A 16,663-nucleotide genomic window follows, 5' to 3' on the forward strand; every position below is an offset into this window, starting at 1 on the left:
GAATCGGAAAGAAGCGAACGAGTGCTCCAAGCTGAGTCAACAATCACTGTGTGCGGAGATTCGTGCAACCAATCCGACGGCTGCCGCCGCATCGTCGCGCAGGAGTCATTATGAGCTGACGTTTGCACATTAGCATTCGGGTAAAGAACCGGAAAGCGCGCTACTGGCGACGTAGAGGGCGCCTATAATCCAGCGACGACCGCAATTTGAGCGATCATTTGTGAAACCAGTATAACTGCAGAGTATTCGCTTCCATCTATCGCGCGCTGTTGGCGCACCCAAATGTTCAAACACTACGGCTCAATATATACCGGGTCTCAGTCCCGCATTCCCGCATCAGGCTATGGTCCGGCGACCTAGGCGGCCATGGCATTCACACCATCAAGCACCCCGGCGGAGGTGCCGAAAAGCCATCGCCGGCGCCGAGCGAAGCGCGCCCGCGTTGGCGATGGCTCATCCTCGGCGGCAGAGTCGACGGTGCCCGTCCCCGCCGATCAATCTAGCTGGTAAGATCTGCAGCTGCCATTCTTGATTCGAAAGCTTCTCGTCTGTACTACATCATCCGGCTCGATGCTTCATCCATTTTCTCGCCGCAGGCGGGACTGGGCGAGCCTGGGGTCCGGGCCGGCGTGGCTGATCGCGGACCGCGTGCTCGCCCGCGACGTCGCCGACTACGTCCGCTTCCGCGCGTCGTGCCGCGCGTGGCGGCGGTGCACGGCGGACCCGCAGGCCGACGCCCTCGACCCACGGTTCCACCCGCGGTGCTGGACCATGCTCCAGGACGTTGTGAGCCGCGGCCTTCGCTACCGGTACAGCCGCTTCAAGAACGACGCCACCGGCGAGCACATCCGGATGACGATCCGGGGGCTGAACGGCCGCGACGGCCGCACGCACCTCGCGCGCACGTCCCAGGGGCTCCTCGTCTTGCTCAACAAGAAGACCGACGCCGTGTTCGTGGTGAACCCGGTCACCGGCGCCCGCGCCGACCTGCCGCCGGTGACCGCGCTGCTGTCCGGATTCCGGCGGGCCGATGTTTTCCCGAGATGGCCCCACGAGGTCCACTTCGGCGTGGAGCTGACCTACGATTCCGCGGTCGTGATAAACTTGCACGGGCTGCTGGGCGTCGCGAGACCCGGCGACGAGCGCTGGGCAGAGGTGGAGTGGGAGGACCCGATCCTCGGACCAGTCCTGTCGTTCGCAGGCCGCGTGTACTGCTTCGTGGATGACGCTGTCATGTTGCTGGAGACCTCGCCGGACCACCCGCCGAGGCTGGCCAAGGCTGATCATAATCCCTTCGGTTCAATGCCGTGACCGAGGCCTGGCCTAGTTGCACTTAACAGCAAAAACTTTGTTGTTTTTAGAGTAGCCAACTGGCGTACAAATGTCAGTAAATCGGCACAAACTTGAAACTTCAGAGATTTCTTGTTTTTGGTCAGACAGACCCCGCCCTCGTCAACTCCGGCGATCACCAGAGCTGTGAAAGAGAATGTTCACGAGAGAGGAAGTTTTTGCGCTGCGAACAACCTGCAGCTTTTCTCGCTTTCTGTATTTATTCAGTCGTTACACGATCTAACTGAAAAAGAAAATGACACGCACGATTAGGTAGTGAGTGCCGCCATCCCAGCGCTCCTCGATCATAGCCTGCCATGGCGCCATGACCGTTCCATTGTGCCATCCCACGATCGGGTCAGGGCGCCGCAAACCTAGCTAGCTACATCGAGTCGCAGATCGGTTTATTCTCTGACGAAACTGAAGAAATCACTACTGTTTTTGGAACATAGACGCTGGGTCGCAGCCACAAGTTCAATAGCGCAAAAGCGGAGCATCAAGGTAAAAGCTAGCTAAAAGAAGAGGTCTCATGATCAAGCCATCATCCCTTGCCGAGCCTTCACCATGGTCGTCTTGATCAGCTCCATAGTTTCGTTCATGCGTTCGACGTCACGCTTCTTCCCCAGCGGTGCCCATACCTGAAGGAAAATATGACATTTGAAGATAATATCAGCGGGGTGGGCCGGGAACTTGTGTTCTATCGTAATTTTGTTCCGAACCGTCCAGAGAGACCAAAGTAGCGCCCCAACGCATCTCCAAACAATCCTAGCATTGGCCCCTCTTTGCGACGTTAAGATAGACAGCACGTCGTGACTAGACTGTGGATTCCAATTTTGTTTGAAGGCGTCTCTAACCGCACTCCACGCAAATCTAGTGAGCACGCAGCCAAAGAACACATGGTTCGCGTTTTCCCCTAAACCGCAAGTGGTGCACGTTCCGTCCGCCGGCCCATTTCGTTTGGCAACATTATCCGACGTAGGTAAGCGGTTGCGAAACATTTGCCATAGGAAAATCTTGATTTTGAGAGGAATGCCAGCCTTCCATAGCCCCCTAACTATATCTAGCGTAGTACCCTCGGAGAGCTTGTCGTATAGGGACTTGACCGTAAATCTATTAGAGGCGGTCAACTTTCACGTGATCGTATCCGCCCCATTACTACGAGTCAGCCCTCCCAAGTTAGCCGTCAAAGCGTCCCAGCTAGCGGCCTCCGTAGTCTCTAGAGTCCTAATGAAAGAGATGGCTGGAGGTTGGACGCGCATAGCATCGGGCACCAAAATGTTGGTGTCCGTTGCCAATTGGTACAGTTCCGGGTGTGATTGCCACAACAGTTCCTGACCCCACCAATGGTCGAGCCAGAAGCGTGTGGACTTGCCATCGTTTACCTGGAACTGCGCACCCACTGTAAAAGCCGGTCGGACCGCTTGGATCCCGTTCCAAAAGACCGAACCGTTGCTTTTAGCCTTGAACAAATTCCCCTCCAGGAAATATTTAGCCCGGAGGATGTCTGCCCAGAGTCCCGACTCGTTTTGGGCGAGACGCCACCACCACTTAGTAAGCAGGGCCACGTTCATGAGTTTAGAGTTCGTAATACCTAGGCCGCTAAATTTTTTTGGCCTACACACCGCTGCCCATTTCACTAAGTGGTACTTGCGCTTGGTCCCAGCTCCTTCCCAAAAGAACCGGGAACGCGGAGTATCGAGTCTAGCGTGAACCCCATCCGCAAGTAGGAACATTCCCATTGTGAATATAGGAAGGGAAGATAAGCTCGAGTTGGTGAGGATGAGCCTCGCCGCCGAGGACATAAACCTGCCCCTCCAAGGGCTCACTCTGTTAGCGACTTTCCCATACAGCGGTTCCCATTCCGCTATGGTAAGTTTCTTGGTCGAGATCGGGAGGCCCAAGTATTTAATCGGGAAGCTCCCTAGCTTGCAATTAAGTAGATTCGCAATCCGAGTGCTAGCTAGATCATCCAACCCAATGGTGATCACTTCGCTCTTCAGAAAGTTGATCTTAAGCCCCGATAAAATCTCGAACGCAAGTAGTAGTAACTTGATGGTAGCTATGCTGTGGTCGTCGGGTTCGAATAAGAGCATCGTATCATCTGCGTATTGCATATGCGTGACCCCACCCGGAATAAGGTGGGCTACCAGCCCTTTAATGTGCCCCGTTGCCCTTGCTTTATTAATCATGGCCGCCAGGGCATCCGCAACAAAGTTAAAAATGAGCGGCGAGCTTGGGTCTCCCTGACGGAGACCACGTTTGTTACGGAAGAACTTGCCCATTATGCCATTGACATTGACCGCCGTGTGCCCACTACACACGAGGTGCATGATGCGATGTACGAATCCTGCCTCAAACCCTTTTTGAGGAAGACCTCTCGCACGAACTCCCAGTTAACGCGATCGTACGCTTTCTCGAAGTCTAATTTAAGCAGCACTCCCTGTGCCTTGGTCCGTTTCAACTTGTGGACGATCTCTTGTAACGCAATTGGTCCCTCGAGGATGTTACGATGTTTGAGGAAACCCGTTTGACTAGAGCTAATAACTCGTTGAGCGACCGGAGCCAAGCGCGAGGCATAAGCTTTCGCACAGATTTTGAACGGGACGTTGATCAAGGTTATGGGTCTAAAAAGCTTAATGTTATCCGCCCCTTTCACCTTAGGAATAAGGCTAATGGCTCCATAGTTCAAACGGGATAGGTCCACCGTGCCTAAAGCGAAGCCATTGACAATGTCACAGAACAAGTGTTTAAGGCAGGGCCAAAACTTCTTAAAGAACTCGACAGGCCATCGGTCCGGCCCAGGCGCCGTGCTCGTTTTCATGCCGTGTAAGGCCTGATCTATTTCCTCAGGTAGGAAAGCAAGGGCAAGCCTATCGTTCTCCTCCTGCGAGACACGATCCGCGGAATCCCATAGATCACCGCACAAGCGTAACGGTTTTTCAACGACCGTCCCCAAAAGACCTATGAAAAACTCATAGATATGAGCCACAATTTGTTCCTGCGACAACAGGACACCGTGATCTGTTTGGTGACGCAAAATGGTGCACTTCCTTTTCCGCCCGTTCGCGTAGGCATGGAAATATCCTGTGTTTGCGTCTCCTTTCGTGACCCATTTGACTCCGCCCCTGCGTCGCCAATATTCATCTTCCGCGCGCAAAATCGCCGTCACTTGATTTTCTAATGCGTACCTATGAGCCCACTCGGCCTCCGAGAAGGGGCGGCGATCTGCCTCAGCATCTAACAGCGCAATTGTCTCTACAATGCGCGCGCGCTCTTTCTTGGACTCGCTACCGTGGTTAGCGCCCCACCCGCGAAGGAAGGCACGAAGCTTGCCAGCAGCCGCGTTCCAGCTCTCTGCTGGCCCGCGTTGGGGCCCCAGATGAGTACAAATCTCACCCCAATGCTCTACCACCATCTGGGCAAATCCCTCCGCTTCGAACCAAGCCGTTTCAAAGTAGAACCTAGGACTACGACGGATGAGATCCTCCCCTGAGGAAAATATCAGCGGAACATGGTCTGATCCAATGCGCGTCTCCGCCACGAGAGAGCACATGGGAAACAGCACCTCCCATTCAGGCGTAAAAAAGACCCTATCCAGCACGCTACGGACCGGCTGCGTTTGTTTGTTAGTCCAGGTATATCTGGCACCAGTCCGTGCTGCTTCACGCAATGCTGCTGCCGCAATGGCATTATTGAATAAGGACACCCTCGTCCAATCAATATTAGCATTATTCTTATCCACCCCCGAGCGAATCAAGTTAAAATCACCCCCACCACCACAGGGAGGTTGATTGCCCTTTTGGCCCCAACCAGGTTGGTCAGTTCTAGCAGGAACGCCGGCGATCTGGAGTGGTCGGCAGGTCCATAAACACAGACGACCACCCACGACAAACCAGATACACGATGTTTAATAGTAGCGGATAAAAGGAAAACACCAACATCCCAATGCAGAACATCACATACATCCTTATTACAACCCAACAGAATGCCACCAGAGTGACCAACAGAGGGAACCCAATGCCAATCAAAACGTTGTAGGGGGTCATAAGCAAGCAATTCTCTGGAGGTAAAATCAGTTTTAATCGTCTCTTGGAGCGCCACCACGTCAATACGTTCTTTGGCCATGTATTCTTTAAGTTGCGTGCGCCGACCACCGTGGCCACACCCACGGATATTCCAGAACATGTACCTCATCTAAATAACCCTGTTACGTAGGCGCACACCCCGAGAGGTCACCGCCTTCGCCACTCTCTTCCTAGCCGTCACTCGGCCATTAGAAGGAGGGACACCAGCTTCCCTAGCTTGTGTCACCTCGTCGGGCACTCTCTCGTCACCAGCCTCTACTGGCACAATGGCTAACTCGTTGTTGTTAGCGCAGCGCACGGCGGCGGCCGCCAGCGCAGCCTGCGGCTCTTCCCTAGCATGCACGAGTGATATAATATCGGACTGAGACCCTCGGGTCTCTACACCGCAGTCGTCTAAAATGCTCGCCAGGTGCTCATCCGAGAAGGCATTTAGAATGCGGAAAGATGGCAAGGGGTTACCTGCGGCGTCCATGTTCTTGTCGGCGATGCGGAGTTTGGCGCTCTCCAAGGAAGAGAGGTCACCGAGCTTGGCCTTGGCCCGGACGCTAGGAGCGTGCTGCACCACCGGGATTGCCTTGGTGCGCCTGGCCTTGTTGTTAGTTCCCGTCACCCCCAGCGCCGCCCCCAACTCACCACCAAGGTCAGAAGTCTCCACCTCCGCCACCACCATCGCCTGCTTGTTAGCCAGTTTCCTCCCCGCCGTTTTCTTAGGTTGCCTGCCACCGCTGTTGGAGCCCCGACGCGGAGCAGGCGTAAGGTCAGCACCCTCGATCATCACGCAACCAGAGTCCGCCCCCACGGCCACTGGAGAGAAAGAGGCAGGAAGAGAGGCAGCCAAGGAGACCCCGCCCGCGCCACTCAGAGTCGCCGCCACCTGGGTCGGGGCAGGGTTGGTCCCGAACTCATTGAAGGAAAGCTCCAGCGACCGGGCTAGCGGAGGCACGCTCACCGCGGTGTCCTGAGTCGCCACCCCCATGGCACCAGTCTCAGCCGACAACGCACCCAGCTTATCCCAAGTTTCCGTGTCGATGGATGTATCCTGGATGCTGTCGTCTTGATCCTCTCCCCTGTCTTGCATCTTGGTATCCTGGTTCGCCGTATCACTAGGGCCGCCCACGCACCCATGCAGCTCAATGCCTGGTTCAGCCCTGCCATGTTTGTCATTGCCCAGCGTCCGAGCGCCCGGATTCGCGTCCTTGGCAGGAGGATTGGAAGGGCCGGCTCCCAACACGGCCCGCTCACCACCCCTTTTGGGCAGGGTCTCACGCTCCACCTTGATTTGATATCCCTCGTGGTTGAACCACACCTCGACGACACCATTCAGCTTCTCCGGGGCTTTGCAAGCGAGCTTCATCCGTACAGGCCCCAACCTGATCAGAGATAGTTCATCGACCACGATTGGTCGGCCCAGCATCCGGAACCCCTCCCTGATGCGGTCTTCACGTCTATGCTTCTTTGGAATGCCATGGAGCCGCACCCAAGTCTCCGGCATCACCATGGGCTGGACCTCCTCGTGTAGCATGTCGCGCACACGCGCAGTAATGTCATTGATAGACAAAAACAACTTACCACTTGACTTCGCCATATGTAACAGATCTGCAGAAGGAAAGACCACCACGAAATCGTCATCGCCCACTTGTGTTACCTGCCAATCCCAATCTCCTGTCACCATGTGCTTCAGTTCATGTTTGAGAATCCGAAGATTAAGCTTCCCCGGCTCCGCAGATAGGATGGCAGCGTTCTTGATGCGAGCATCGATGGGGGCTTCGGTCTCGTCCACGTCCTCGAACTCTAGGCAAAAGAACCCTTCCCCAGATATGGCACTTCCCATGATTTGAAGGTGAAGCTGCCGGCCCCTCGTCGGACAGTGGGCGGACGCGTGCCCTTCTTCCTTGCAGAGCACACAAAGGGGCAAGAACTTGCACTTGGATTGGAAGTGGCCGAGGCGCCCGCACTTGAAGCACTCCACGTCCGGTGCCTCCTCCACTGGGATGGGTTCCTCCGCCGTACCCTTAGATGCAGAGGGCAGCGCCACCGCCAGTGGATCTGCACGCGGCTTCTTGGCCATTGGGTCCCCGTGGCCCCCACCACAGTTGGGGTGAGTCTCATGCTTCCTCTCAAGCTCGCGTCGCCGCTGCTGAACCTTCTTTTTCTTCTTGCGCTCTTGCTGCTGGATCCACCACGGGGGAGGAGGACCCCAATCCCCCTCACGCCCGCCATGGTCGCGAGATCCGCCACGTTCTTCTCTGGCCTGTCGGCCACCCGAACGCTCGCGCATCATGCGCTTCGCCTTGTCGCGCAGCTCCCGCTCCCTGCGCCGTTCCGCCTCCGGATCTAACACCTCCATCGGTCTCTTGTCTGCACGCCGATCTCCCATCACCACCGCCGCGAAAGATTGGAGGAGAGGAGGAGGAGGGGGCAGATCTTGATCGTGCGGGCAGAGTGGGCGAGGCGCCGCACCTCGCGAGTGGTGGCTGGAAACCCTAAAAGGGGATCCAGGCAACCCCTCCTCACCCACTTATAGCCAGTGGTCGGGCGAGAGACGGGCCGAGGCGTGTTGGGCCGTTGGGGCACTTGAGGTCGCGTGTCCGAGGCCGTCTCCAGGCCCAGTCCCACTGGAGGGTCAGATAAGGACCCAGACTGTCCCCCCCAGCCCAGGCCCAGAACCCTCGGCCAGCCCCACACCCGACGTCAGCCCAGGGAGGACCCCCGCAGTCGGCCCATCCGGCCCAACCCTAGGGCACGGTGCCGCGCGCATCGTCTCCGGACCGCACGGCGCCCCCGCCGCCACCGCCGCCACCACCACAGGGGGCGCCGGCAGGCACGGCCAGTCCTCCCTGGACAACTCCGTCTGCGCCACCATCAGGCTCGCCGCCGCCTTGGCTCTAACTAGCGTCGCCGCCCCCGACGAACCGCCAGCACCCGGGCCCGAGCTGCACGACCTCGATGGCAGCCAGATGCGTGAGGCCATGGATCTGGAGCCACGGCCGCCCGGCGCGAAGCGCCTCCCACGCCCCGAGCCCGAGCCCACTCCACTCTTCTTCGCCGCAAAGGCCACGAAATCTCCAATCGACGGCCCATGCAGGCACCGCGCACAGGCCCCGCTCCGAATCCAGCTCCCCGCCATCGGCCTCCTCCTCCGAGTCCTCCGCCGCCAGCGCCCAGAAGCGGTTGTGGCGACCGCCGTCCCCCACTGCAGGTGAGCCGGCGCGGCCCTCCCCGCCGCTCCCCTGGTGTTCGCTCGCGCTGCGCCGGACCACAGACCAGACCGCCGTCACCTCCGCGGTTGACTGCCACACCGTAGCAGGCGCGTCGCCCGTGCTGTCGCCCGCGTCGTCGCCTACCCGACTCATCCTCGGTCTCCCCGCGGCCCCTCAGAAATCACTACTGTCGAAACTGAACTTTTTGACACATAAAACCCTATTGAAACTCTGAACTGAAGATTACAGCAACAATCACCCCCTAATCTGAAGGTTCAGGGAGCTAACTCGACCATGCCTATGCTCGATCGCAGCTATTGCAGTCGAACACGCCCAAGCGGCTTTGTGAACATGTCTGCAAGCTGATGTTCTGTTGCTACGAACTCGAGCTCAATCTTCTTCGTCTCCACCCAGTCTCTAATGAAGTGGTGCCTAAGCTCAATGTGCGTTGATCTGTCATGTATCACAGGGTTCTTGGCCAACGAGATTGCAGATTTGTTGTCCACCTTGAGCTTCACCACATCAGCCCCTGTTTCTCTGAATTCGCTGAGCAGCCGCGAGAGCCAGATCCCTTGATAGGCCGCCACGGTCGCGGCGACGTACTCCGACTCGCAGCTCGAGAGAGCCACAATTTTCTGCTTTTGTGACTGCCAAGTCACCGCACCACCGCCAAGGAGAAACAGGGTGCCGGAGGTGCTCTTGTGATCGTTGATGTCGCCGCCCAGATCATTGTCACTGTATCCAACAAGTCGGGCCATGCCCTCTCCCTGGTCTACATGCAGCCCAGCCGAAGTGTGTCGGATGTACCTCAGGATGTGCTTGACAGCGGTGAGATGCTCTTCCAACAGCGCCTCCATGAATGTGACACGTATCAGACAGAGAATGTCAGATCAGGGCGCGTGTGTATCAAGTAGCGTAGGTTCCCGACGATGCTGCGGTACTCCGTCGCGTCGACGGCCGGCGCCATGCTCTCCTTCGACAGCTTGAAGCAAGGCTCCATCGGCGTGTGACACGCCTTGCATCCCGCTGTGCCGCTCTTCTCCAGCAGCTTTCGAGCATACGCGCTCCGCGTGATGACAATGCCGCTCGCGCTCTGCTTCACCTCGATCCCTAGGTAGAAGCTCAGCAAGCCCAGGTCAAACATCTTAAACAAACTCTGCATCTCACCCTTGAACTACTTGATCTCCTCGGCATCTGACCCGGTGATCACCATATCGTTCACGTACACGCCGACGATGAGGCGTGAGGTCGCCGTGCCCCGCCCGTACACGGCGTGCTCTGACGGACCGCGCGTGAAGCCCAGCTTGCCCAAGCACGTGTCCAGCTTCGTGTTCCAGGCCCTGGGCTCCTGCTTGAGCCCGTACACGGCCTTGTCCAGCCGCAGCACGAGGTGCACCTTGCCGGCGACGACCATAGTTTTCACTTTCGACGAAATTTCCGAAATTTCTCGAAATTTCGCTCATTTCGAGGGTCCTCGAAACTTTTACATTTCGTTTAAATTATTTCGGTATTTTAAAATTAAACGTATAAGAGAGAGCTGGAATCTAACGTAGTTGTATTCATATGCTTAGCAGGGTGGTAAGCTGGTGTTATCGTACGCTTTTTAGGGCCTCGGTTCGAATCCCAGGGTCACACAATTTTTTTTACTACTTATCCTGCTATACAAAAATTTGACAAGAAAAATTATGTCACTGGGATTCGAACCTGGATCTACAAAGACTGGAGTAGTGATCGCACATTCTGATAGACGAGTTCTGATGAAAATTTTGTGCTAAAAAGTTACTTATTCAATACTTTGTGTTCGAATTTATTCAAATTTAATAAAAAAATTCGTTAATTTGCTCGAAATTTCGGTGCTTTCGAGGGTGAGCGAAAGAAAATTTGGTTTCGAAAGTGAAAACTATGGCGACGACGAACCCAGGCTGCTGCTGCACGTACACCTCCTCCTCGAGCTCGATGTTCAGGAAGGCGGACCTGACGTCCACGTGGTAGATCGCCCAGCCCGTGTTCGCCGTGAGCGCCAACAGTACCCGTACTGACTGGAGGCAGGCCACCTGCGCGAAACACTTCGTCGTAGTCGATCCCGTGTTGCTGCACGTAGCCCTTCGCCACCAGAAGCGCCTCGTGCTTGAGCACCTCTCCTTGCGCGTCCATCTTGACTTTGAAGACCCACTTCAGGCCAATCGCACGATGCCCTGGTGGAAGCGCGGCGAGGTGCCATGTCTGGTTGTCCTCGATTGAGGTCATCTCCTCGACCATGGCGCGCCGCCAGCTCGACTCCTGCTCCGCCTCAGTGAAAGAGGTCGGCTCCTCCACGGCCAGGAAGTGCAACTCCTCGCCGGGTTCCGCCATGGCTCCCGCATCCAGCATGCTCTCCATTGTGTGGAAACGGTGCTCGCGCGCCGAGTCGTCGGCCACGTCGAGCATGTCACTGAAGGCCGATGGCGGCGAGACGAATTCCACGCCCGTTGCGATCGCTGATGGTGAAGAGGGTGGTGCCGGTGTTGCCGTGGGTGACAGCGGCGATGTGGGCGAAGGTGGCAGTGACGCACCCTCATCAAGAGACGCTCCTGGACTGCTGCTCGCCAGGTGTTTGACCATGAACGTGTCGATGCCGCTGAAGGTGTTCACGCCGCTCCCTTCGGCCGACCAGTCCTAGCGCGCGCTCTCGTTGAACACAGCGCCGCGAGTGATGTGCACGCGCCTTGTCGCTGGATCATAGCTCTGTAGCCCTTTGTCCCCTACTTGTAGCCGAAGAAGATCATGGGCCGGTTGCGGTCGTCGAGCTTCTTCAAGCCGGGGCGGGTGTCCTTGACATGCACGACACACCCGAACGTGCGTAGGAAGTGCACGTTCGGCTTGCGACCATGCCAGGCCTCGAACAGCGTCACGCCGTCCAGGCTCTTTGTTGGCGAGTGGTTCAGCAGGAACACTACCGTCGTGACCGCCTCACCCTAGAATTCGACGGGGACACGCTTGGCCTTAAGCAAGCTCCGAGCCATGCCCACCACCATCCCGTTGCGCCGTTGGACCACACCATTCTGTGGCGGTGAGGTGTCAACCAACACCCAGCTAGGCGCAGTACGCTGTAAACGAACCCGACGTCAACTCGGCGCCGCGATCCATGCGCAGCGTCTTCAGCTTGCGTCCGGACTCGGACTCCGCGCTTGCGTATACTTGCTTGATCGTCGTGGCCACTTTGTCCTTTGATGCCAGCAACACGAGCCACACGTACCGTGTTGCATCATCCACCTGCAGGAGGAAGTACTTCTTCCCGCTCGGTGTCGCCGGCGTGATCGGGTCGCAGAGATCGCCGTGCACCAGCTTGAGCCGCTCCTGTGCGTGGTACTTCGCCTGCTGCGCGAACAATGACCGCCGCTGCTTTCCGGCCAGGCAGGCGTTGCACAGCTGGTCCGCCTGCTCGACCACAGGCATGCCATGCACCATGCCCTGCCGCGCCAGCTTGTGCAGAGCGTCGAAGCTTAGATGCCCATAGCGGGCATGCCACGTCCACGCCATGTCCGATCCGCTGTGAGCTGCAAGACACACCGACTGCGTGGTCTAGAGAGCAATGGTGTACACGCGATTGGGCGTCCTCTTTACCTTGGCTAGGAGAAAATGTTGTCGGTCGCGCACACGCAACACGTCGTCTTGGATCAGCACCTGGCAGCCACTCTCGTCGAGCTGGCCCAGGCTGATGATGTGGGTGCGCAGGCGTGGGATGTATTACAACCCTGTGATCACGAGGTGCTCGCCGGTCTTGCAGATCAACAAAATCGTCCCCACGGCCGCAGATGTTGACGACGGAGCCGTCGCCGAACTTGACTGTGCCGCCGATGGTCGTGTCGATCTCGGCGAACGCCGAGCGGTCCCCAATCATGTGGTTGGACGTGCCTGTGTCCAGATACCACACGCCACTGCCGGCGCCGCCCTCGTGTCCAAGATTCACCTGAACAGAGTCCTGGACAAGGTGGACCGGCGCGGCGTCCACGTCGTCGGTGCAGCGATCAAACAGGCCGCAGACGTGGGACATCGGTAGGCCAGGCTCCTCGTCCTTGCTGCCGGCTTGCCCAAGGTTTGCCCGCTCCTTGATCCTGGTCTTGCACTCGCGCGTCTGGTGCCCTTCTTTATAGCGGCAGATGTCCTCGGACTTGTCGCCGCTGCTGGTGTCGCGGCCGGCGCTCTGGCCGCATCCGCGACCGCGTCCTCTGCTGCGCCCACGCCCGCGGCCGTTGCTGCTTGACGAGCCATCGCCCTCCCCTAGCTTCAGGCGCACGAACCATTCCTCCTCCTTCAGAAGAAGTCTGCTGCTACTGTCGCCGACGGCGGGCGCTGCGTCCAGCACGTACATCTCCTCGGCGGCCTTCAGCCGACCGATCAGTTCCTCGAGTGCCAGGTTGTTGAGGTCAACCAGCGTCTCGATCGCGCACACCATCTGCGAGTAGGCCTTGGGCACGACCGAAAGAAATTTCCGGACGACGGCGTGCTCGCTCATCATGTCACCTAGCAACTCAAGTTGAGTGACTAGAGAAGACAGGCGCATACCGAAATCGTCGATGCTCTCGCCGTCGTTGAACTTGATCACCTCGTACTGGCGACGGAGCAACGTCGCCTTGGCTTCACGCACGCCGCTCACGCCCAGCCGCATGGTCTTGATCGTGCCCCAGGCGTCCTTCGCCGTGGCCTTCACAGCGAGCGTGGACACCATTTCTCGCGGCACTGATCGCAGCAGGCACTACATTGCCATGCGATCCGTCTCGCGCTCAGTGGTCCCGTCATTGACGGCGACCCAGAGCTGGCGCGCCTCCAGCATGACCTGCATCAGGAGGGCCCAACCCACATAGTTGGTGCGCGTAAGCATAGGCCACGCACCGCTCGTGTCGCGCACGGCGCGCTGGTGAACAATCACCGCGCCGCCGCTGTTCGCCGACTCCGTCCAGCTCTTCTTTGGGCTGCCAGGTCCAATCATCTTCACAGATGATCGAGCAAACCAACTCTGATGCCAATTGTCAGAAGGACCCCGCCCTCGTCAACTCCCACGATCACCGGAGCCGTGGAAGAGAATGAGCCTGAGAGAGAGAGAGAGGAAGTTTTTATTCAGTCGTTACACGATCTAACTGAAAACGAAAATGCCGCGCACGACCAGGTAGTGAGTGCCGCCATCCCAGCGCTCCCCGGGCGTCGCCTGCCATGGCGCCATGACCGTTCCATCGTACCATCCCACGACCGGGTCAGGGCGCCGCAAACCTAGCTAGCTACACCGAGTCGCACTGAAGAAATCACTAGTGTCGAAACTGAACTTTTCGACACCTAAAACCCTACTGAATCTCTGAACTGAAGATCACAGCAACATTTTTCATATGAATGTTTAGAACAAGTTCTTCCTTCCTACACTGTTACAGTACAGATGTTCGTCGTGCTCGTCGTTGCGAGAAGAGAGAACCAATCGACCGCGATTGTTTCCTGTTCTTAGCACATCGGGGTCGATGCATTGACCAGATATCAACCTACATGTACATGTACATCACGAGGCTATGGCCTCTGAGCGAGTGGCACGGTTCAGCTACAAGTGGGGCATCACCGACTCCTCGTGCTCGGGCCGGTGGAGGTTGTGCAGGATGTAGAGGGAGGCCGAGGAGAGGAAGATGCAGACGGAGTAGCTTAGGAGGTCCAGCCCCGTGGTGATCTTCACCATCTTGCTCCGCTCGAACATCTTCACCAGCAGGATCATCACGATGACGTGCCCCACCTTTGTCTTGAGCTCGTCCAGCGACGTGATCTTCATCCACTTGGGCCTCTCCTGCAAAAACGACGGCACGAGACGAACAAGTTCAGGTTTCTGAATCTAAATTTGTAGCAAAGCTTGTTTAGGATGCTTTGATTGGGATCGGTATCACCTTCAGAGCGAACATCCCAAACAGCGACGATCCCTGCAGAGCCCGGTCGGATCCGGAAGGCAGGTCGTTGGACGCGTTGCTGATGAACAGCCCGTACAGACCCATCCCGAAGATCAGCATGACAGTGCCAGCAAGATACACATCTGCAGCAGCAGCAGTTGGTGTAAATCCCAGTTGTTATGAGCATCAGTTCAGTTCGACAGCGGAATATCTCACTCACCAATGGCCTCGACGACCTTGAGGACCATCTGCCCTGTATGGACACCTTTGGCGCAGCTCGTCCAGTAGACGCAGTACGCCTCTTTGATGTACACACAGCCCTGATCACCAACAGATACAAGATGTTTGATTAGATCCGTCTGAACGATGTTGCTCACTAAAAACAAGTACTGTAATTATGTCTGGTTATCTGAATCGTGACGAGCTGCGGAGATGGGATTGAGAGAAGTTACATTGAGGAAGCAGAGGAGGGAGCCCGCCAGCGATCCGGCGACGGCGAGGAGAGCCAGGAACCGGAAATCGAAGATGATCTGCGTCAAGAACAGCATCAGCCCAGGCCGCCATACCACGCAAACGATAGGCATAAGAGGTAATCTTGGACGCGCGTGCGCCTGCTCACCCTCTCGACGGTGGTCTCGATGGTCGTGGACCTGGCGGTGCCGGAAACAGCGGCGCCGTTGGTCCCACCGTAGTCGCGCGCCTTGGCCTTGGACCCCTCCGAGCCACGCAGCACCGCGTCCACCGCGGCGGTCGCGCCGTCGCCGCCGGAGGGCGAGGCCGCGGCGGCCGAGGCGACGACCGCGCCGAACCGGGACGGCCGGCGGTAACTAAGCCGGCTCGTCGTCTCCGCTGGCCGGAACGCCGGGCCGCCGGCGTTGACCGGCGCGAGGCAGCTGCGCAGCAGCAGGAGTGCCATGACCCGCGCCGCGCGTAGCGAGCGTTGCTCGCCGGACAACGCGCACGAGCGAGGAGTGAGGCGACCAGCTGGCTGGTCGGGACTGTGTGGCTGGCTGGCGCGGTTGTTTTTGAGTGGAGTGGAGTGAATGGAGTGCGAGGAGAAGAGAGGTTTATCGGGGGCATGAACGACGACGACGACGTCGCTGTCGGCGATGTGGTTTGTAGCGCATGGCATGGAGCAGTTTGTGGCGCGGAGGTTTGTTGCTTCTTGGGCCAGCATGATCTCACGGGCCGACATCCAAAAATCGACGGTTAAAAACTGAGCAACTCGAAGAGTAGGTCAACATAGTAGTACTAAACTTATCGTCCTTTGATTTTTTCGAAAGTATAAAAATGGTCCTTCAGCTTAAAAAACATGAAAACTTAGTCCCTTAGCTTTTGAAACCGGATAACTCAAAAACCAGATTGACCTGCAGGCTTTACTATGAAAATTTCCAATTCTGGTGATGCAGTTCCCCTGCAAATATCTTGGCGTGCCATTGCACTTCAAAAAAAGATAATCAGAGCTAATCTGCAACGAACCATTGATGAGTTGGCTTCGAGGTTGCCGCGGTGGAAGAGGGAGTTGCTTTCTAGTGACGCTCGCCTTCGGCTTGTTAACTCGTTCTCTCCGCTATTCCCTCATATTTCATCTTCATGTGTCCTTTTTTTAAAGAGAGCTCCCTCTTCGATTTCCATATATCAAAAACCACATTGTCTTTCCTAAACAGACTACCAGCAACCTTATCTCCATGTCCAGGCTGCACATTTGGACCATCAAAAAAGTCGACAAGTTAAGCCGCAGTTTCTTATGGAGATCTAAGCCGGGTGCTTCTGGAGGGCATGGCCTTAGTAAATTGGGCAACTGCCTGCCGTCCAAAGAACTTGGGGGGGCCTCAATGACTTGGATCTGCTTTTCGGCCGTGCTCTCTGTCTTCGTTGGAAATGGTATGAGTAGATGAACATTGATCGGCCTTAGGTGGGTTCTCGGACCGCTTGTGACGCTGATGATATCGCGTTGTTCCGAGCAGCAACGTCCATTATCTAGGCAATGGCTACAAGACCTCATTCTAGCACGATAGATGCCTCCATGGCTCCTCATCTGCTGCCTTTAAGCACTCGTAAAAACATTTCGGTCCAACGAGCACTTCACAATCACCTCTAATCTGGGTCATTTCACCCAACTCTGGTTGTTGATTCAGCAAGTCTAGTTGTA

General features: G+C 56.9%; 2 protein-coding genes across 2 annotated transcripts; one reads left to right on the forward strand and one right to left on the reverse strand.

The window, feature by feature from the left end:
* Window positions 1–285: 285 nt before the first annotated feature.
* LOC123051775 (uncharacterized) lies at window positions 286–1,537 on the forward strand. Its single transcript, XM_044474753.1, has 2 exons — window positions 286–506; window positions 597–1,537. The coding sequence occupies exons 1-2, from the start codon at window positions 367–369 to the stop codon at window positions 1,309–1,311; spliced, it is 855 nt and encodes a 284-aa protein (XP_044330688.1). The 5' UTR covers window positions 286–366; the 3' UTR covers window positions 1,312–1,537.
* Window positions 1,538–13,949: 12,412 nt separating this feature from the next.
* LOC123051774 (uncharacterized) lies at window positions 13,950–15,566 on the reverse strand. Its single transcript, XM_044474752.1, has 5 exons — window positions 15,131–15,566; window positions 14,964–15,041; window positions 14,732–14,831; window positions 14,512–14,654; window positions 13,950–14,414 (listed from the first exon to the last, which is right to left on the reverse strand). The coding sequence occupies exons 1-5, from the start codon at window positions 15,425–15,427 to the stop codon at window positions 14,178–14,180; spliced, it is 855 nt and encodes a 284-aa protein (XP_044330687.1). The 5' UTR covers window positions 15,428–15,566; the 3' UTR covers window positions 13,950–14,177.
* Between the last annotated feature and the right edge of the window lie 1,097 nt (window positions 15,567–16,663).

The sequence above is a fragment of the Triticum aestivum genome, chromosome 2D (genome assembly GCF_018294505.1).
Source record: "Triticum aestivum cultivar Chinese Spring chromosome 2D, IWGSC CS RefSeq v2.1, whole genome shotgun sequence".
In the NCBI taxonomy this organism is placed as follows: Eukaryota; Viridiplantae; Streptophyta; class Magnoliopsida; order Poales; family Poaceae; genus Triticum; species Triticum aestivum.

Bases quoted from the DNA above. Each gene is read 5' to 3' on its own strand.
- LOC123051775 (XM_044474753.1), top strand. From the start codon at position 367: ATGGCATTCACACCATCAAGCACCCCGGCGGAGGTGCCGAAAAGCCAT. The intron at 507-596 runs GTAAGATCTGCA...TTCTCGCCGCAG, and splicing joins CCCGCCGATCAATCTAGCTG to GCGGGACTGGGCGAGCCTGG.
- LOC123051774 (XM_044474752.1), bottom strand. From the start codon at position 15,427: ATGGCACTCCTGCTGCTGCGCAGCTGCCTCGCGCCGGTCAACGCCGGC. The intron at 14,832-14,963 runs GTAACTTCTCTC...GTTGGTGATCAG, and splicing joins CCCTCCTCTGCTTCCTCAAT to GGCTGTGTGTACATCAAAGA. The intron at 14,655-14,731 runs GTGAGTGAGATA...CTGCTGCTGCAG, and splicing joins CAAGGTCGTCGAGGCCATTG to ATGTGTATCTTGCTGGCACT.